The following is a 21469-nucleotide window of genomic DNA, read 5'->3' as shown; positions in this document are numbered from 1 at the left end:
CATGCAACAGTATTGTGATGGTGTGTGTGTGTGTTGGGGGGTTAGATGCAATTATATGTGTGTGTTTAGGGTGGAAGATGTACATTTCTTAATGTATGTTGGAGGTGGTGGATGTAAACATGGGGCTGGTTGAGAAACATGATTTGATTGGTTGTTTCAAGTAAGGGGGACTCTACAGTGTTTGATTGGTTGAGAGTAGTTGGCAGATTAGTTCTTTCTCTCATTCAGCATTTGACACAGAGAGGGCATTGAGGGCGTTGGGCAATTACGGTAATTGTGAGCGGTTTGTAGCCCCACACAACTGAGCTGATGGGTGTTTAGGGACTGAATCCCTGATGGTGACTGTGCACTTTGTGTGGTGTAGATGTTTCTACCATACTGGGGGTCCGGAGGGGAGCTGGCCCCGTGTGAAGTGACCAAAGCAGCCCAGCTAAAAGGGTCCAGATGCGGTCTAGTTGGGCTTTGGAGGCAAATAAATCTCATGCCTACACACACACACACACACACACCCCCTTTTCCCTCCTCTCAGCACAACCCACAATGTACACCACGTACCCCACAATGACTTTGCATTTTTTTGGCTGCATGTGTTTGCCATTAGTCCACAAGCAAAGGTTTAGCACCAGAGTGGGCGGGTAAAATAAAGGGGAGGGGCCCCCGTGTTTAATGGCAGGGCATCTGTTGGAGGCTTGGTGAAGACGCAATGTCTCCAGTCAATAATGGTTCGCCTCTAAGGGAGGTCAAGTTTCTGGTGTGTGTGTGTTTTGTGTGTGTGTGTGTGTGTGTGTGTGTGTGTGTGTGTGTGTGTGTGTGTGTGTGTGTGTGTGTGTGTGTGAGTGGTGTGTAACTAAGCCCCCAGGACTCTATACCTATGGGGCTCAGTAGGCTCTAGTGAGTGGAAAAACCCCAAAGCCCCTGAAGAGACTGTGCCAATAGATCCAAGGCTGCGAGATGCTGTTTTTTTGTGCATTTTTTAGCCGCACTCAACTGGAGTGTCAATCAAGCCCAAAGGGCCAATGGGAAGTGGGGTGGTTCCACATGTTTAGCATCGAGCCTTCTGAACTAACCAGAACCAGACACACTGGCTGACTCTAACAGAAAAACATTGCATATCAAGAAAAGAACATGTGATATCATTTGCACACAATCCACAATAATTTACTCTTCAATCAGACAATGTTCTCTGTGCCGTTTAGCGTGTAACTAAAGAGATTTGTAACAACTATTATTATGTTTATGTTTATGTTTTTGTTGTTGTTATTGTTGTTGTTATAATAATAAGAAAGTGTAGTAGGCTATATGACATCATGTTGTTACATAACTATAATATTGATACAGTAGGCACCTGATGCAATGCTCTCATAACATTGTGCGGGTGCATGTCTATGTCTGCAGGTTTTCCCAGGATGCTCTTTCCACTCACTGGCACCGTTGAGCCGGGACGTGCCCATCCTGTCGTGCGGCGGGCTGGCCAAGCGCTGGCTGGTGCCCGGCTGGAGGATGGGTTGGATTCTTATCCACGACCGCGGAAACGTGTTCGGCACAGAGGTGAGACACGCACATTTGTAAACACACAAAGTCATACATGCATAGGCGTGCACACACACACACACACACACACTGTGGACAACTTTTCTTATGTTCCTAATACATTAAATTCCATCCTCTGCCTTCTTTGACTCCCTACACCAGATCCGTGAGGGTCTTATTAAACTGAGCCAGAGGATTCTGGGGGCCTGCACTGTTGTCCAGGGGGCGCTAGAGAGCATTCTGAACAACACACCGAAGGAGTTTTACAACCGAACCATCAGTTTCATCAAGGTAGGAATAGTATCCTCCTCCCTGTCATAACTACACTTTGAAACCCCCCACACAGGCTGCAATAGACTATCATTTCTTTATTATTTATGTAATGTTATTAATATCTCGCTCAGTTTTTACCTCATCTACTCTCAATCCTATTTTTCAGTCAAACTCTGAGATCTGCTACTCTGCACTGTCCACCGTTACTGGGCTGACTCCTGTCATGCCCGCTGGGGCCATGTACCTTATGGTAGGTCTGCTGTGTGTGTGTGTGTGTGTGTGTGTGTGTGTGTGTGTATGTGGATCTAATTATTATTGATCAAACTGTATGTAGCATGTAACTGCAAAGATTATACATTTGATAAAATGTTATGATCTGATTCAGTTAACAAGTTCATTTGTGTGTGTGTGTGTGTGTGTGTGTGTGTGTGTATGTGTGTGTGTGTGTGAAGTCACTATTAAAACCACAATAACTTGCGTTCGAATGCGTTCGTCCTGTCTCTGTATAGGTGGGGATTGATATGAAACACTTCCCAGAGTTCCAGAATGACGTGGAATTCACCGAGCGCCTGGTGACAGAGCAGTCTGTCTTCTGTCTGCCTGCCACAGTATGCATCATTTCTTCACCTTTCTTAGATTTTCTTAGACTTCCACATCTTATATAAGTGATATAGTTAGTGTTAGCTAAGTCAACTGACTTTGAGAATGACTCCCTGAGGGTGTTGGGGGTCCCCCTTTTTCTTAATGGCTGGTAGGTCGAGCAACAATCCCCCACCCCCGAAACTACACCCCCCCAAACCAGTCCCCACAGGGAGCTTGCAAAACGTGTTGCAGCTGAGTGGCAGCTGTCTGTGGCAGCTGTCCAAATACAGACTAAGCAAAAGCAAGAGCTCCACACACTCAGAAGCACCTTGCAGGTGTACAAGGAGAGACAATGTAAAGAAAGTAACTGAGGAAGTGAGTAAAGAAACTACACCCCCCCAAACCATGCTTCTGTCCTATTCAGCAATTCTTGTATCTGTTCCCCCCACAGCCGTTCGAGTACCCGAACTTCTTCCGCATCGTGGTGACGGTTCCTGAGGACATGATGGTGGAGGCATGCGACAGGATCCGAGAGTTCTGCACCCGCCACTACAGACCTCGTAGCCAAGACAGCAATGAAATCGACCAATGAGAGAGCCTAAGAAAGAGAGGGTGGGAGTGGGGGTGGGGGAAGCTAGAGAGCTGGATACTGTCAAGCACACAGAAAAAAGGGATGGAGGAGAGATGGAGAGATAGAGAAGAGAAAAGGGAGAAATGAAGGGAAAGGGATTAGGGTCTAAATGGAAGAATGATAGTGACAGAGCTCAGTCTAAAAGGATCGGAAGAGTGTGTGTGTGTTGCACTTGAGTAAGGTTTGAGAAAGTATTGTTGTTTTCTCTTCAGAAACCCAAGATTCTGTCCAGACCATGTATTTATAATTTTTTTGTACAGCCAGTGTGGGTCTGTCTTGTGTAAAGCCATTTTCTGTTTTATACTATTTGTAATTTTTGGCCATGTCATTGAGAACAGATTCCTTTATTCCATCCGTATAAAATTACACCAATATATTTAAGGACAATGTCGTAGTGCTTGACTCCAGATGTTAGTTCAGACACATCTGTTTCTATATCTAACATCCAACATTCAGTCTAGGTAAAACTCAGTTATTATATTAACTATGGGCTTTGCTTTGTATATTCTTTATGTTTGCTAATTTGATGCATGCTCTCCTTGATAGTAGATTTACAGTATGTCATGCCTGTAAATTTACCCTGATGTTATCGTGAGTATTTGTATGTAGTTATAGTTTTTCACTATGGAATGAGGAGGAAAATATTTAAATAAAATAGATACGTGAAAGATAAAAATGTTTTGCAAACAATACAGTCATTGTATATAAATCTTTCCATTTGAATGTCTTGTTTATTTCATCACAGTGTAAAATCAAAAGGTAGGAACTTTAAACTTGCATTTTGTTCTATTATCTCCTCTTAGAGAACACAAGCAAATAAAGAACATTTCAGAGACATTTGTGTATTTTCCCCTAACTGCTGTCATGATTGCTTACACACAGTATGGTGCAGGATACAGTATATGTGTATGATTACATTTAATTTCACCACAGCACGCACAAGGACACATACACATTATACAGTTACCTTCTGACATGAGCTTCAGAACCAGCCTGGAGGTCTCCTCCACATGTGTTTCCTATTTTAAGCAGATGATCACTGCTTTGGCCGACTTCCTTTTACTTTTCCACTGGCTGAAAGGTATTACTGTAACAGCTTTCTGTAGGCCTAACCCATTTGCTCTAAAGTCACAGAGAGCATTTCCATGAGAAGAGTTCTATATCCAAAAATCCACTGTTACACTTGCAAAAAAGGCATTCTATCAAAGCTTTTTTCCACTTTCAAGTCTCTTCTCAATCCTCCACCACCACCATCAACTCACTGTCAGCAGATGAATTTGCAACATTTTTCACTGAAAAAGTTGCTCAAATAAGTGCTCAGTTTGATGAACCTATAAGGAGGGCTTTGCCTTGTGTTGTGTATGACAGCATCATTGGACTCTTTCTCTCCTCTTGATGAGGAAGCTCTCAGTTGCTTCAGCAACAACATGCCCATTGGATCCTGTCCCGTCCACTCTTCTACAGTCTATCACACCTGTTCTACCGGTAGTCACACATGTTTTTAAAGGAACCATATGTAAGATTGTGGCCAAAACTGGTACTGCAATCACTTTCAAATTACTGTAGAGAGGTGTATCCCCTCCCCCTCCCCTCTGACTTGAGGTTGCCAACCCGGATACCGAAACACTACTGACTTTGTGATAAGTAGATAGGTGGAGGGTGGCGCATCAGGCCAAAACACAACATGACATGACAAAACACAACATCAACATCAGTTGAGGGCTGCAACTTCACTTTTTAAATGACAATATCCTGGCCGGATTACTGTTGTCAGTGAAGTATTTGAAATGAACATGATTTCTTAATGTCTAGTGACATATCAGGGCCATTTTATGATTAATTGAGATACATTTCTTACATATGGTTCCTTTAATACTTCACTCAGTTCTGAAATAATTCCTTATTCTTTAAAACAGGCTAGGGTTACACCTTTGCTAAAGAAAAGTACACTTAATCCAACTGAGGTGAAGAACTACAGACCTGTCTCCCTTCTTCCTTTCTTGTCAAAGGTTTTGGAGAAACTGGTCTTCAAGCAAGTATGTGACTTTCTTCATCAGAATAATCTACTTGGCCCTATGCAGTCTGGTTTCAAGAGTGGTCATTCTACTACTAGTCAACTGCTCTTTTGAAACTGAAACTGACCTCACCACAGGTGTGCCTCAGGGATCAGTATTAGGACCCTGGCTTTTCTCTATTTACACCACTTTCTTAGGTGAGACCATTCACTCCCATGGATTTGACTATCACTGTTATGCAGACGACACTCAACTTTATCTGTCTTTCCCACCTGATGACTCTAACGTTTCCCACCGGATTTCTGCATGTCGTAAGGATATTTCAACCTGGATGAAAGATCGGCACCTTCAGCTTAATCTCTCAAAAACTGAGTTTTTGGTGTTTCCAGCTAAAACAGCTATTTCCCAACAGATTAACATCCAGCTTGACTCAACTTCACTGACCCCAACTAGATCGGCACGTAACTTAGGCATTGTAATTGATGACCGACTTAACTTCTCTGAGCATGTAGCTTCTATAGCAAAATCATGTCGGTTTATGCTTTACAACATTAGGAAGATCAGACCTTATCTGACATAAGATTACACACAACTTCTTGTTCAGACCATGGTCATCTCCAAGCTGGACTATTGTAATTCACTATTAGCTGGCTTACCTGCTTGTGTAATAAGATCATTATAGCTGATTCAGAATGCGCACGCCTGGTCTTCAATCAGCCAAAGAGGACACATGTAACTCCTCTCCTATTTACTCTCCATTGGCTCCCTATAGTAGCCAGAATTAAATTTAAATCTCTCATTTTGGCCTAAAGGACACTGACTGGATCTGCTCCTATTTAATTAAATAATCAAGATGTATATCCCCAACCACCCACGGTCTTCTGATGAGCGTCTGTTGTGTCGACCAGTCATAAAGACTAGGTCAAATTCAAGACTCTTTTCCTCAGTGGTTCCATGTTGGTGGAATGAGTTGCCCAGTGCTCTCCGTTCCTGTGATAGTTTTGGGTCATTTAAGAAGGGCTCTAAAGACATTCCTGTTCAACATGCACTTAGTTCTTTAAGTGCTTCTTATGCGTTATGGTTTGTCTATTGTTTTATTTCCATTAGGCTCTTGATTAATTTGACATTATTGTTTTGTATTGATATTCTCCTTAATGTAGTCTTACCATGTTATTGTTATTATACTATTGATTGAATGGACATTATTGTTTAATATTGCTTTTTTTTCCCCTCATTTTTTTGACGTTGTTGTTTATTATTGCTATTCTCCTTATTATAGTTTAACCAACATTCTAATCTGTTCGCTGTTAATTTTTAAAATATTATATTGTTTTTTGTATTGTATTCGCTTTGTATTTGTTGCTTTGGACAAAGGCGTCTGCCAAATCCCATAACCATAACCATAACCATAACTATTAACCATCCAGACAAAGCTTCTTGCGCTTGTGCAAACATAAATGTCCCACATGACAAGACAGTTCATTTCACAGCTTTAAGTAGTATTATACTTTAATGGGAGAGTTAACAAAAACTGCCAAGTCATTTTGTGAGTGGTTCCATGTTCTTCTCTGCAGCTTCGCAGACTGATGCTGGATGACTAATAGTATACTGACATCTACTGGTGGTTATATGCATTGCATGTAGTGTTTGTAGCAGACCCTAAAAAATACAAAATTTGTATTTTTCACACACACACACACACACACACACACACACACACACACATTATATACAGCAGAAAAGTTTTAAATGTTTTAGCTCTATTTTGCTTCATATGAGTGCATTTGTGTGTGTGTGTGTGTGTGTGTGTGTGTGTGTGTGTGTGTGTGTGTGTGCATTTAATAGTATGCTAGTATGTGTTTGCAAGCAAAACAGAGACACCCATATGGATGTTTGTACTTTCGTTTTCCCGCCCATATTCCAGGAAGCGTCAGTTTTGTGTGAGAGTCGTATGAAACAGTGACACAGGGAACAACTGCTGCATTCAGCTTTTTATTTGAGCTTAGCATAGGGAAGTTGGGGAATGTCAGCAGGCAAAGTTGTAAAGGTCACTTCCTTCTGTAAAGGCAAGCATTTTATTCCTATACACACACACAACACACACACACACACACACATACACACGTGCGTGCGCACGTACCTTGTTAGGTTGAATGATTAACCCAAGAGATAAAGAGAAAGACGAAAGAGACAGAGTGCCACAGTTAAGACGGGAAGGGGGCGCATGAAAGAGTGTCAGGAAGAACTAAGAAAAGGACAACAGACAGGAGAGAAGTGTGAGTGTGGTGTCAGTGTTCTGGAGTGTGGTATCAGTGTTCTGGAGTGTGAGTGAGGTGTCAGTGTTCTGGAGTGTGGTGTCAGTGTTCTGGAGTGTGAGTGAGGTGTCAGTGTTCTGGAGTGTGGTGTCAGTGTTCTGGAGTGTGAGTGAGGTGTCAGTATTCTGGAGTGTGGTGTCAGTGTTCTGCCACTGATATTGTACTGCACTGTTAAGGCTCAAGATGGAAGAAGACAGCAGACAAGGAAAAAAGATTGAGCTCAATGATGGGAGACTCATGCCACTGCTTGGACTGGGGACATGGAAGGGATCAGTACGTACACACTCTCTCTCTCTCTAACACACACACACGCACACACACACACACACACACACACACACACACACACACACACACACACACACGTTTACTCATACACAAACACACAGTATATGTACTGTATCTGTCTCTCTCTCGTTCTCTGTCTCACACACAGACAAGCACGCTTTGCATTATGTCTCTGCCTTTTATCTGTTCCTGCTTCAAACTGCATTTGAATAGTTTTGCAGTTGTAGTAGTAGTGCACCTGCTAACTTATATATTGTCACTATTCCACATTTACAGTATTGCAACTAATTGCAACTAATCTTTCGAAATTATGAATGTAAATTAATTGTGATATGCATGTGACTGAAATTGCATCTCCTGTCATTCAATCTTATCTAGAAGGTAATGTGATATTCTTCATTCATCATTCATCAGAAAGTTACTGATCAGATTTGCCAAGCTGCAGCAGAGGCGGCCATTGCGGCCGGTTACCGTCACCTAGACACAGCCTTCAGTTACCAAAACGAAGTCGAACTGGGCAAAGCCATCCAGAACAAGATCAGTCAAGGCGTCATCCGCCGAGAAGACATGTTCATCACCAGTAAGGTGGGGCAGCAACACAAGGCCTTTTAGATGCTACCTAGCAACACAAGCTAATGTAGTGTTACTATAGCTGTGGCTCCATAGGTTTCACAGATGAGCCAGCGTAACGTTGAATATTAGTTACAGAATCTTTTATCTTCTCTTCTCAATAGCTGTGGTGCACACACCACGCCCCAGGTGACATCCCTATATGTCTTAACAAGACACTGAGTGATCTACAGACGGACTATGTGGACCTGTACCTTGTGCACTTTCCTGTGGCCCTGAAGGTACCAAAAACACGCACACGCACGCACACACACACACACACACACACACACACACACACACACACACACACACACACACAGAGCATGTGCAATACACATAAACACACACACACAAACACACAAACACAAGCACACACACACATACACATACCACACACACACACAGAGATACACACTCAAGTTCAAATTCAAGTGTAACCATTATGGAATCAAAACAACGCCAATAATATTTTGTACCCGTGAAAAGATATTCACATGTGTAATTGAATTTTGAAGCTGTATAAAACAATTTGTGCTTGTGCACGGAAGGGCCAGCAAGTCGGTGCGCAGCGCTGATTGGCTAGTCAGTAGGCGATGTGCTGATTGGCTCATCAGAAACGCCGACAAAACACTGCCAAAATTCGTGTCTGTAAAAAAGTTGTGTAGCTTTGTACATCCACGATGGATGTCATGTCACACTTTTTGTCACACATGTTTTTGTGCACAAAAAAAATTCCACAGCTACAAAACGGTTCTACACATGTGCAAATCATATCCTCGAAGACCATTTTGCGCATGCACAAAATATTTCTACAAGTACAAAGTTTCCGTGCACAAGCACAAATTGTTTTACAATTGTTTTACAGCTGCAAAACTCTATTACACATGTGAATATCTTTTCTCGGGTACCAAAATATTATTGCCGTTGTTTTGATTCCATAAACCACATCCATACCTCCAATACTTGGACAGAGCTGATACTTACTGGAAGTAGCATACTCTATAGTTAAGAGTAAACTAGAAAGAAAACCGCACACAGGGATGGATTACTGCACGGGCCTACCGGGCCCAGGCCCAGGGGCCCAAGGGGTCAGGGGGCCCTGAAGCCCAAGCCTTTGCATGGAATCATTGCCTCAATATCAACAAATCAGGATGTAGGCTATGAATCTGATTGAATTTAGTTTTGGCCATCCCCAAAATGCACCAGAATACAGGAAATCACATAAGTATAAGTATGTATAAGTATATATACTTTTTTGATCCCATGAGGGAAATTTGGTTTCTGCATTTAACCCAATCGGTGAATTAGTGAAACACACTCAGCACACAGTGAACACACAGTGAGATGAAGCACACACTAATCCCGGCACAGTGAGCTGCCTGCTTCAACGGCGGCGCTCGGGGAGCAGTGAGGGGTTAGGTGCCTTGCTCAAGGGCACTTCAGCCGCGGCCCACTGGTCGGGGCTCGAACCGGCAACCGTCCGGTAACAAGTCCAGAGTGCTAAGTAGTGGGCCACGGCTGCCCACATCAAACAAATTAAAACATTTCTGGGGGAGAACCCCCAAACCCCCTCTCCCACATATGACAATAAGTGGGGGGCCCTTAATACATCTGGGCCCAGGGGCCCGAAAGTTCATAATCCGCCCATGACCGCACATGCCAAGACCAACCTAGTCTTTAAAGGGTCAAGACTGAGTCGAGACCGAGACCGTTGGTTTTTAAATGCAGCCGAGACCGAGTCAAGACCAAGTCTTTGAGGAGGCAAGACTGAGTCAAGACCGAGTCTTTAAGGAGTCAAGACATCGAGACCGACCAAAAAAAAGAGTAGATATTCATGATTTACTTACATTTAACATCACCCAAGTATTATATTCAACAGTTAAATTCCCAGAGGGTAGAGTGGAGATTGTTGGCTATAGGAGCAGTATAGCACATTTGTCTACCAAACTTCTTTTCTGAACAATACTAGGAACTCAGCTTGAGTCAAAATGTTGTATGGCATGATGTCAATATTTAATTAAAGTTGAAGGTGTTGAATTGTGGTTCAAGTGACCAAATTTAATAATTGCAGATTGCTCACTCATCTCGTCAATTATTACAACCAGAGGCACGCATAAGAATGACAGATTATGTCAAAACCGTACGTGAGGCTACTTCAACCCTTTCCAGAATAACTGCTGTGCCGTTTGGACAAAGATTGTATCTCTTAAAACCTTTGCACTGCACAGCATAGCACCATGGGATATAATTTAACGCCATTCAATATTATAATTTTTATTAAAATAAGAATATCTGTAATGGTGGATATTTTAGAATATACTATGAAATATACACAATTGCAAAAAAAATGGGGGGGAAGGACTCTAAAATTATGAGTGCGCCTCTTTCCAATGTAAATCGAGACCGAGTCAAGACCGAGTATTTTTGCTTTCAATTCCGAGACAAGACCGAGTAAGCAAAAAATGGTCTCGAGACTGGACTCAAGACCAAGACCAGAATCGAGATACTACAACTCTAATAATGGGATGACAGGTCAGAATATTTCCAGGAATCTCTGACCTCCCATGTCTCTTTCCTACAGAGAGTGGATGACGAACTCTTCCCCATGAAGGACGGAGAGATGCTCACAGCTGATATTGACTACATAGATGTGTGGAAGGTCAGACCCTTACTGTAACTTACTGGAGAACACATTAGGACGTCTTTAAAGTTTTAAAATAGACCTGTAATAATCTAATTGTTTTAATCTGTGGAAAGGGCCCGCTATTTTGAATTAAGATTCCGGAATGTTCTGATCCGCAATCTACTGATCTGTCAAGCTCCAGACAAGTGAATGTGTGTGTCTTCATCCAACCAACGCATCCGTGTTTCTTGTGTGTACATGTTATACTAGATTGGTATGGTGTGAGTGTGTGTTCCTCTATCTCTATGTACTTGTTGTGTCTTTAAGGTGATTTGTATAAATGTGAATTTTCCATGTGTTTGTTGTATATTCCATCTGGTTTAGTGTGAATGTGTGTTGGTGTGCTCCATGTCAAGCGGATGTCACTCCATGTCTGTGGGTGTGTTGTGTGTTGTTGTCATGTTTATGAGTCAATGTTGTTCCATGTCTGTGTGTTTGTTTTGTGTTTTGGTGTGTTTTGTGTGTGAATATTTGTTGTGTGTGTTTGTCTGAAAGGGAATGGAAGCTCTGCAGGTCTCTGGGAAAGTGAGGAGCATAGGAGTGTCCAACTTCTCGGCTTTGCAGCTGGAGAGACTGCTGTCCATGGCAAAGGTCCCCCCTGCTGTCAATCAGGTGCATCTACCGCTCCTCTACACAGTCCAAATCCAGTTAAATGCATTCATGTTCAACTCAGTTTGGCAACCCTATATCCCTCCATCAAAAGACTGACATCATCATCATGTCTTAATTAATATACATTGCTTGACACATCTTTTAGAATTGATTTGACATACCATTGGAGTGACATGGCAAGTTGTCAAAATGATGTTATGACAGCATAAGATAGCCTACCATCCATGTACATGCCATGATGTCTTCTATAGCTGGAGTGAATGTATTCAAGAATCAACAGTACAAAGTATACAACTGAGGACAAGGAAGACCTAATAAATTATTGTGGGGCACACAAAAGGCAAATGTGACTACATGAACACTAACTACACACTGACATGTGCATATGGAACTACAAAAACACAGACACATTTGCACCTGTCTGGTTTGGGAAAATGCAAATTCAGAAAGTTTGCATTCAGATATTTTTCAAGTGCAAAAACATTGCTTTTGCCTGTTAGTGAAAGTGAGGAGGAGATGAGATGAGACAGAGAGAGAGAGAGAGAGAAAGAGAGAGAGAGAGAGGACACATTCAAGGCTGGAAGACACCAGGATCCAGTTGAGATTGACCACATCAGTCTGAGACACCAGCACACATTTAATCTGATATGAGACAAAATATACAGAAAAAGAGTAAAAGGTGCAATTCATCAATCATCTACAAATAACACATCTCCCCGCTAGACTCTTGAAGCAATGGCTGGAATTGTATATGACTTGGTACACACAACTTTGTTTTCAAGAGTCTAAAGAGCCAAGAGTATGTATGAACACAGGAGTTTTTTTGGGCACATAGACACACAGAGACGGAGCAGTTAGAAGACTGCTAGGAGAGCTGAATTCAACAAAAAGTGTATTGGGTTAAGAGAATCGGAGAATTATGGACTGCGGCTTTAAATCAGAGTGACTTTTCTCTTCTCTGTCACTTGGCCTCCCATCCTGTGTAGGTGGAGTTGCATCCGTACCTGGTTCAAACTGACCTGATTGAGTACTGCCAATCTAAGAGAATTGCCCTCACCGCCTACAGTCCCTTTGGAAGCCCCGGGAGGCCACCAGACCAGTGAGTCATCACCTCAGCAAAACAATAATGTTACTGACTGACGGCCCTTTTGTTCAGTGTGCCCAGAGGTGTAACAGCCCGGCTTCATAAAGTACATGTCCTCCCATGTATTGGTTCTACCTGTGCACTTATTTCACTAATTAGCTTACCTACCTGGCTGCGGAGTTGTGCCAATTAGAATCAGCTGGTTTAATGAATGGTTGGAGTAAACATGTGGCAGGACTTCTATTTTCTGAAGCTGAGTTGAGTGTGCCTCATCACTCCACTTCCCTGTTTGCTCAGTCATGTTAGTGGTGACTGATCAAGCTTTGTTGTGTCCTTTGGGTGGCTGGCTGACATGGATCATACCAAACTTCATAACATTATGAAAATAAACAACCATTTCTCGCAGAAGTGACTGTCTAGTGATCTAGGGAATTAGCCAACTCAATAGGCTCATTTAGAAAGCATTTCAGTTGCGGATGGAGAATATCTTGTTCATTTGTAATGGTCTGTCATAACAGATTTTTTCATTTTGTGTAACGCTCTCTTATAAACTTGAAATTTTTATATACAGTATCTGCTACCAACTGACACAAGTCTAATTGATTCATTGGCTGGCTTTCACTTTCTAGATGTTTCTGGATGTTTAAATGCCTCTGTCTCTCTTCCTTCTCTAGTCACCAGGGAGACACTGATCCAGAGAAGCTTCTGGAGGATCCTGTAGTGGCAGACATAGCAACAAAGCATAGAAGAACCCCGGCACAAGTCAGAGTTCCTCTTCTCTCTTCTCCCTCCAGTAACTGCATAGCAATAAGATCATTAAAGGGACACCAGGCAACGTTTTTGTGTTAATTACTCATCTTCGTAAGTCGGTATATGGTTAAATGACTCATTACAGGGCGAATGAAGACTCTCTCGCCCGCCCCTACTGCCTGTAGGAAGAATATCCCGCTTGCAAGTTCAATGTATCGTACCCGCCGACCGAAGCAGGATCAGTTTACATCCTGCATCCACAGCACAGAGGCAGGCTAACAAAATGCTAGCGATTGTTGCAAACGTGTGTATAATGGCAGAGCCGGCGAAGAAGCAGCGAAAACCCTTGACGGAAGACGCAAAGAAAAGGAAAAGAGCTTCAGACAGGGAAGTTTCGTAGAGAAAAAGCATCAGGCTTGCCTGGTGTCCCTTTAAGTCCTGAAGTTGTTTTAGGGGCCCTAATTTAAATGATTGGCAAAGAGCAAAGTCACTCAATGAGCAAAGTGTCTTGTGTATGAACTAAAGCCATCATGTGGCGTGTGGGAGCATTGAGCTGACCCACCGATGTTCCAGCTTAGGAGCTTGCTAAATTAGCAAATTAAATTAGCAATAAGATTTTTAGACTTTGCACTTGGCCCACAATTTAAATTACGGACCTTGGAGTTATGACAATCAGGGATACTGCAAGTCAAACGCAGTGACTAACAATGACTGGATCATTGTAATCAGGCGGAACTGGAAGTCAATGAGTGAGACAGAGGCTGCTCAGTTGAAACAGTTCATGTGTGTCCATTATATGCTTTTGACCTGTCAGTTTACAGTGGCCCCTTGAAAACAGAGATCCTCGGCCATCCTAAGTTCAAAATCTTCCTCTCTCGCTCTGCGTCTCAGGTGCTGCTTCGGTATCACATCCAGCAGGGCATCTGTGTCATCCCGAAGAGCACCAAGCCCAATCACATCCTGGAAAACACCAAGGTTAGACCATACCTGCACCTCTGCAAAGACTCCATCTTTGTCCTCACTCAGAGTTTGAGGCACACTTTAACAACTGTGTGACTGTGTTTATAAATACTGCTTGAAAAGTGGATTAATGTTATAAAATATAATAACTATTGTTTGAATTATTATGATTTGAACTTGTGCAGATCTTTGACTTCACACTGGATGAGGAGGACATGAGTAGACTGAGAGGACTTAATAGAGGGTGGAAGGCCTGTGTCATTGATGCGTGAGTGTCTCTTTCTCTCAGACACACACACTCTCTCTCACACACTCTAATTTACCAAACACGCTTCAGGATCAGGGTCTGAAGCTCCAATGGTCTCCTGTGTACCCTATGTCTGGTTCCTTTCTGCTCACACTGAAGGATGAGCATTTTTCTGCTGTCTTTGCTACAGACATGCTTACATACACATATAATACATACACAAAAAATGAAAGGAACTAATCTTACTCTATAACTGTATTAGGCTATGTTTAGACTAGGTGTATTGTTCGTAACGGCCGGCGTCCATTTTACATTATCATGCTATGGAGTAGACCGTGTTTTCAAAAAAGTCCTCAGCTTCTTTTAAAAATGTGATCAAATGAGTCTTTTTCTGCAGCTTCAGTTTTTAAAGTTGAAAAATGTTCAACTTCTAGCAGAGAAACGCTCTACGTCACGCTGTTTTTTGACAGCTGACCAATCACAAGCGGATAACCGAAAAAGACACTTCCGGCTGCTTTTTGGAACAAAAACGATTTTTAAAAAACTAAAAAAGCGGTCTGCACAATTTTTCTTGTCAGAAAAAGTAGTCAAATCTGAACATACCCTTATTTAAAGATATACTATGCAGTTTCAGGTAATTTTGGTGACTGTAGAGTGAAGAGCACCCCCTAGAGGTGTATTTTACTCTGCCATTGTAAATAGTCTACTTCTCGTGGCTTGTGTTGAGGCGAAGGATTAACAACAGGCCAAACTATCTCCAAAGAGCCACCAGTATATCTACTGACAAGGTAATGTTTCACAATTCTCGCGAGATGTCGTCAGGCCGACTATTCTTGAAGTTGCCTGGCTGGTTCTCTCGTTAGCGACTCGCTACGGCTATAGTGTATGGCTATGCTAAGTGAACGATTCCCCTATTACAAGTTCGTTTACCATCAAATTGGCTTTGTAAAGGTTATATTGAGGTGAAAATCTTGCATAGTGTACCTTTAACTAAAGATTAAGTTACCACTGAGTGTTGAGATACTAAGAACTGTGATTTCACCTGCTAGGCTGAAGTCTCACCCATTCTACCCTTTCAACTGAGATCTGCTGTCTGCTGACTACCTGACCATTGATCTGCAGGACTGTTTGCTGCTGCCACTATCGGATTTTGAAATCTTCAATCAGGGCAATTAGACTGATTTGTATTTTGTGTGAATTGTTTACATACATTGTGTCTACGGTATGTGATGTGAATGTGACATTTTCTGAATCCTACTGTTGATGAATGAAAAATGAATTTGTTGCAAAGAGCTGTACATGTCCTCATTTGCCCCAATCTGCTCAAATTAGCACTAAAGTAATGAAAGTGATTATGACGAAAAGAGATTATATTTATTGATACTCTGAATTAAACAACATTATAAACCTCCCAGTTGGAACCCAGGAACATTACAAAACACCGTCCAAGGTCAATATTTAACAAACCAATGGCAATGACTAATCGTAGTTATTTTTAAAGCAAACACAATCTGAAGTCCGAACTGCACATGAAAAGGATAACCTCAGTCCATCCAGTTGTGTTCCTATGTGAGGGGTCTCCTACTGACCCTCCCCCAGTGTCCAGATCTGCCCTGGGGTTGGGAGGACAGGGGCGAAGGTAAGGCTGTGACGGGGCACACACACGCCGTTGCGCCAGCAATGTGCTTGGGCAGATCGTGCCCCCTGGCCCAGTAGCCGGTGTCCGGGTGGAAGACCTGCGTGGTGTGGGAGAAGGCCAGCGTGTCCCAGCTGTACCCGCCCAGCACGTAGATGCGTCCCTCCCACACGGCCACGGCCGCCTCGCTGCTGGCCCTCAGGAGGGGCGTCACGCGCGTCCACTGCTCGCTGCGTGGCTCGAACGCCTCCACGTCCAGGATGTCGAAGCGCTCGATGCTGTCCTGGTGGTCGTTGCTGCCACCCAGCGCGTAGAGACGCTCGCCCAGTGATGCCATGCAGTGCCAGCCGCGGGCCATGAGCATGGGCGGCCGCTCCGTCCACGCGTCACTCTGTCCGCCGCCAGTCTGCGGGTCGTAGCTCAGGAAGTCACAGCGGTAGGGGCCGATCTGCATGTCATGGCCACCAGAGATATAGACTAAACCACTGTGCACAGACCCTGCGTGGCCATAGGTCAACCTGCAGAGACAGAGAGGGAGGGAGGGAGAGAGAGAGAGACAGACAGAGCTGATGAGAGCGCCACAGCTGACCGTATCAACATCCTCACTGTCCTATCCATGTAGAAAGTATGACATCCAATAATATCCATACATCCAATGGAATATTCAGTCAAATCCATGTATATAATATCACAGAAATAGGACAATGCACTTGTCAGTGCCACAGGAACACTGGGTCGAGGTGAAATCCTCACTTTGGCAGGTCAGCCACAAACTCCCAGTAGTCCTCGGCAGGATGGTACACTTCCACAGAGGACAGGGCTCCAGAATCATTCCTCCCCCCGACGGCTATCAGACAGTCCACCACAGCACCCAGGTAGAAGTCCACACGCCTAAGGTTCATGGAGGCCGCCTGGACAGGTTACAAGATGGGGTCAAAACAATGGGGTAAGACTGGTGGGAGTGGTGTATGGAGATCTTTCAAACGGTTTTGTGTCCATATTCAAAATTGTTTGACTTAAACAATAACCTTTAGTCAAGTGTTCAAGCTTGTTTGCTGAGAACCACCTATCAGACGTGTAAAAGTCCAGCTTCAGAGAGTAAAAGGCCTGGCACATTTTTGTTCCAAGCATTCACTTCACTTGATTCTAATCAGCACAGCTCCTAAAGGGGTGGTTCAGGATTGTGGACATAGGACCTCATTTCCAAGTAAGCAAGTGTGATATTTATCAGTGGAGACCGTTTTCAACACGTTTCATCCAGTCGTTCTAATTGCAGAGTTCGCAGGTGCTAGGCTAGCGCAAGTCAGAAACAGGTGTCTCTGCCAACAAGTGTTGCCCATAGACAGTAAGGTATTGCACCCAGCAATATGGCGGCCTCTTTTACGATGCCACCTAATAGAACTCGACGGACAATGCAGTATCTAGCTTTCTAATATCTATGTCTTAAACCAGGTAGATCAGGTATTTAGTGAAATCACCTGTGTTAAGCGCACAGGTAGAACCAATACTGTACATGGCAGGACTTTTACATCTCTGCACCTACTCATACTGCTTGTGTGTTTTCACAAACATTTGCAGTGAACTCAATGCTACAGAAAAATAGTTTGGAAACTTACAAGAACCATTGTTTATTATTTTGAATGCACCTAAGATGGATATTTCAGACTCCTCAGAGTTATTGATATATAGAAGGATATCAAGCAAGTGAGAAACACACTACATTCCATCTTAATTCTTTCACACAAACATACGGGTATTTGTGGGCATTAATCACTCCAAGGATGTATTTCTATTGTCTATCCAAAGTAAAGTCCATGTTTCGAAAAAGTTAACTGATGGTCAAATCAACCAAAAATCCGACATTGTTTGCACCTCCATGTGGTCTGTGACCTAAGTTTGTGTGAAAGAATGCTAGGCCTAAGGATGATCAAAGCTTAACCCTACTTGCATAATACTGTTTTATGAGTGAACATCTCATATTGATACTGGGACACAGGGCCTTCTTCAGCATCTGGCCAATAAGGAGTACAAGGACAGAAACCCAAAGGCAAGGATCCAAACACTGACTGCAGGACCCACCTGAATCCAGGTGTTGCAGCGGGGGTCGTAGCGGTACAGCAGGTTACTGGCTGTGTCGCCCCCGTTGTCCCGCACCGTGCTCCCCCCAGCGGTGAACATGAACCCCCCCAGCACGGCCACGCTGTGATGGCTCCTCTGGGCAGGCAGGTGCGTCTCCACCTCCCATCCGCCCCGCTCTCCCCCGTCCTCCTGCTCGTAGCGCCACACCTCGGCGCTCAGCTCGTCGCCCCTCTCAGACACCTCGCCCCCGACCAGCAGGAGGCACTCTGTGGCCCCCCGGAGCTGGGAGCGCGGGGTCTGGAGCAGGGGCTGGGCACTGATGCGGGCCTGGTAGTTCAGGGCCTCCTCCAGCAGGGGCTCACAGTCGGCCTCCGGGGGCAGCAGAGAGCGCACCGCTGGTAAGGCCCACTCGGCCAGCGCGGCTGCGGGCATGAGCGGGAAGCGCACGTGGGCCAGCAGCCGACGGGCATGTTCCGTCCGCTCGGGCCCGTGGGCAAGCCAACGGAGGGCGGCGCGCAGCATCGCCTGCTCGCTCTGCTGCTGCACGCGCTCGGCCGACAGGTAGGCGGCCATCTTGGAGGCCGGCACGTGACTCAGGAAGTGTGGGGAGACTGAGAGCGAGGCGAAGCGTTCCAGCACAAAGCGGTCCACGAACGCTTCCAGGCGCTCCAGACTGTAGAGCAGAGCCAGCTTCTGCAGGTAGAGGAAGTTATCAGCTGTCACCTGCGCCTCCAGGAACTGGCAGCAGAAGTCCACAGCGTGCCACACCTGTAGCAGGTGCGCTGTCTCCAACACGTGCTCGATGTTGCCGTCATCCAGCAGCAGCTCACCGCTGTACAGGAAGTCCACCAGCGCCCTCAGGCCCTCGTAGGACGCGCCCACCAGCTCCACCTCTTTTTGCTGTGCCTCCCGCATGCTCAGGGTGAACATGGCCTGCAAAGAGAGGGATGACAAGGAGCTAAACTCCAACTAGCATCACAACAAATATGGTGACTTAGTTATTAGAAGGTGAAAGTGATGATGGAGCAACTTTCGGAGCTATTCTTTCACACAAACTTACGTCACAGACCACTTGGAGGTGCAAACAATATCGGATTTTTGGTTGACCATCAGTTAACTTAGAAACCGGCACTTTACTTTGGATAGACAATACATCATAGGAGTGATTAATGGCAAAAAACATACGGGCGTTTAAGGGCGTTTTTGGGAGGTAACCAGGTATGCCATGCTGTTGGAGGTGCAAACAAACGCTGCATCGCCACTGAGATCACAAGGGTTATAAAAGTATTTTGTCGTGTTTAGTTGTATAATGAAAGCAGTTTTTATAGCTATCCATGTGTGTTCACTTCTGGTTTCTTGCTGTCAATTAACTATAATGGGCTATTTGACGTCTTTAGAACACTGAGCATATCGGAGGTGTCAAATGTATGTCTAGATTTTTTGACTGTTTCGAAGTTAAAGTGTATGTCAGGTTAAAAAACATTTTTGACAAATGAAGAGACATGAAGCAAGATAGTAGTGAGTAGTGTTTTTTCTTGAAAAATCAACTTTAAATACAAGAAGAACAATATTTACAGTTATTACACAGCTCTTCACAAGACAAGTAAAACGCTCTATTGGCTTGAATGGGATTTCCCAAAGTTCTACGGTAAAATATATTCATGTAATTAGGCTACCGCTGCAAACATATAATTACCACTGTCAATGGCAACGGGTTTTGTGCTTCTGATACATCTTCCATATCACTAAGCAAGGACTGGAACTTCATTCAAAAGAGAAAGCAGACGGTTCATCAGCTGTGTTATAAAGAATGTTTGATTCAAATTCAGCGTGTGTTGATGCAAACTATTTGTTTCTCAGCAAATGCCACAATGAACGGTAACAAATAGGCTAGGCTATGTAGGCTAAAGTCATATCTGGGGAGTTTATTATTTCGTTTTGGCAAGTAGCCATGTAATAAGCGGGATAATGTCTAGAACGCCGGTCATTACTGGGAAAATAAGTCCCTTCAGGGCGGAACAAGACCATCACTGTGTCTGGAATGTTCATAAATTCAGTTATAAAAATAACTGTAAATTTTGTTCTATTGTATTTAAAGTTGATTTTTCAAGAAAAACACTAGGCTACTCACTACTATCTTGCTTCATGTCCCTTTACTTCATTTGTCAAAAATGTTTTTTAACCTGACTCTTTAACTGATCGTGGTCTGTGACGTAAGTTTGTGTGAAAGAATAAAGGGAGTAGGCTAGATGGTTTTACATGCCGCTAGACACTGGAATATGACAAATCCATAACAGTGGTGAAAACAACCTCTTCATTCATTCCTCAAAAAAACAATTAGTTTTTCAGCACGAAAGCCAGCAGCCTACCTGGAAGTATGGACTGGAGACGGCAAGCAGGGCTCTGTGCGCGGGGACCTTCTGCTCATCTGCCACCAGCACCACGTCACACAGCTGCCCATGCTGGCGCTGTTCATTCAGGCCATGGAGCAGGCAACTGGCCCGCTCTTCCCAGCGATAAACCAGGCGCCCGGGTGAAAAACGCTGCATGACATTGACACATAAGATAACTAACCCCAATGCAATGACATGGCCTTACATGATAAGCTTGAAAATGCAAAACAACACAGCGGTTTTTAAAATGATAAAGCCTATAGGCACCAACCTTGGATGATTCACCTATCCCATGCTGGCGAGACGTTTGACTCGGCCCCTCCATGTCCCCAATCTGGAATATCGGACAAAGCAACATTAGAGATGGGGGGAAGTCATTTTTTTGTAGGCTACGCTGCCATGAAGTTAACACGAACACCATTTTCTTCCATCGAGTGCCGCCTCCTACGAAAAGGTCAAATAGCCTAGTTAAGACATAGGCCTACCATCTAAATGCCTCAATGTTCTGCTCGAAGAAACACAACAAACGTCACTGTCAATAGTTCTCTCTTCTGACCGATCATTATGCAAACCAGTAGCCTACAACTTTTGTTTGTCGCTTTTGCCTCCATATACACATTCTCAACAGTAGCATATCTTCTGTAAATCCATTAGGCCTACCAGAACGTCATCTGCTGTTGGAAGACATAGCCGAATCATTGATTTTTTAGTAGGCTAAACAAAATATCTAGGCTAGCCTACATGTTGTTGTGGAACAACCACTCTTCTTCTATGTTAAA

The 21469-nt window shown here is 43.8% G+C and overlaps 3 protein-coding genes across 5 annotated transcripts in view; 2 read left to right on the top strand and 1 right to left on the bottom strand.

Annotated features, from left to right (window-relative positions):
• The window catches only part of tat (tyrosine aminotransferase), a 9856-nt gene extending 6005 nt beyond the window's left edge, over positions 1-3851 (top strand). Inside the window, exons 6-11 of the mRNA XM_048256143.1 lie at positions 365-438; positions 1365-1548; positions 1693-1821; positions 1970-2053; positions 2313-2411; positions 2837-3851. Coding sequence (XP_048112100.1) covers positions 365-438; positions 1365-1548; positions 1693-1821; positions 1970-2053; positions 2313-2411; positions 2837-2977 — 711 coding nt within the window. The 3' untranslated portion in view covers positions 2978-3851. The remainder of the gene's footprint in view (positions 1-364; positions 439-1364; positions 1549-1692; positions 1822-1969; positions 2054-2312; positions 2412-2836) is intronic.
• Positions 3852-7201: 3350 nt separating this feature from the next.
• Positions 7202-15872, top strand: zgc:56622 (uncharacterized protein LOC326033 homolog). Its single transcript, XM_048256972.1, has 11 exons — positions 7202-7307; positions 7523-7619; positions 8049-8219; positions 8369-8485; positions 10828-10905; positions 11425-11541; positions 12528-12640; positions 13300-13387; positions 14267-14350; positions 14521-14603; positions 15632-15872. Exons 2-11 carry the CDS (start codon positions 7530-7532, stop codon positions 15663-15665), a joined length of 975 nt encoding a protein of 324 aa, XP_048112929.1. The 5' UTR covers positions 7202-7307; positions 7523-7529; the 3' UTR covers positions 15666-15872.
• Positions 15873-15934: 62 nt separating this feature from the next.
• klhl36 (kelch-like family member 36) lies at positions 15935-21469 on the bottom strand. Of its 3 annotated transcripts, none has more exons than XM_048256970.1 (6): positions 21351-21469; positions 20962-21024; positions 20667-20840; positions 18298-19230; positions 16972-17129; positions 15935-16736 (listed from the first exon to the last, which is right to left on the bottom strand). In XM_048256970.1, exons 1-6 carry the CDS (start codon positions 21387-21389, stop codon positions 16148-16150), a joined length of 1956 nt encoding a protein of 651 aa, XP_048112927.1. In that variant the 5' UTR covers positions 21390-21469; the 3' UTR covers positions 15935-16147. The 3 variants fall into 3 exon arrangements, with proteins under 3 accessions (XP_048112927.1, XP_048112928.1, XP_048112926.1); XM_048256971.1 differs by having other exon boundaries at positions 21176-21461; XM_048256969.1 differs by having other exon boundaries at positions 20962-21461.

The sequence above is a fragment of the Alosa alosa genome, chromosome 11, assembly GCF_017589495.1.
Source record: "Alosa alosa isolate M-15738 ecotype Scorff River chromosome 11, AALO_Geno_1.1, whole genome shotgun sequence".
NCBI classification, from domain to species: domain Eukaryota; kingdom Metazoa; phylum Chordata; class Actinopteri; order Clupeiformes; family Clupeidae; genus Alosa; species Alosa alosa.
The sequence above is the reverse complement of the archived record's forward strand: the minus strand, read 5'-3'. Positions and strand labels throughout refer to the sequence as shown.

What these genes read in the sequence shown, in the direction of transcription:
- klhl36 (XM_048256969.1), bottom strand. Translation starts at nt 21,111, where the DNA reads ATGGTGTTCGTGTTAACTTCATGGCAGCGTAGCCTACAAAAAAATGAC. An exon ending in GGATAGGTGAATCATCCAAG is followed by an intron (nt 20,841 to 20,961) that starts GTTGGTGCCTAT and finishes AATGTCATGCAG; the next exon opens with CGTTTTTCACCCGGGCGCCT. An exon ending in TCTCCAGTCCATACTTCCAG is followed by an intron (nt 19,231 to 20,666) that starts GTAGGCTGCTGG and finishes CTCTCTTTGCAG; the next exon opens with GCCATGTTCACCCTGAGCAT.
- zgc:56622 (XM_048256972.1), top strand. Translation starts at nt 7,530, where the DNA reads ATGGAAGAAGACAGCAGACAAGGAAAAAAGATTGAGCTCAATGATGGG. An exon ending in CCCGGGAGGCCACCAGACCA is followed by an intron (nt 12,641 to 13,299) that starts GTGAGTCATCAC and finishes TTCCTTCTCTAG; the next exon opens with TCACCAGGGAGACACTGATC. An exon ending in AAGGCCTGTGTCATTGATGC is followed by an intron (nt 14,604 to 15,631) that starts GTGAGTGTCTCT and finishes TTCACCTGCTAG; the next exon opens with GCTGAAGTCTCACCCATTCT.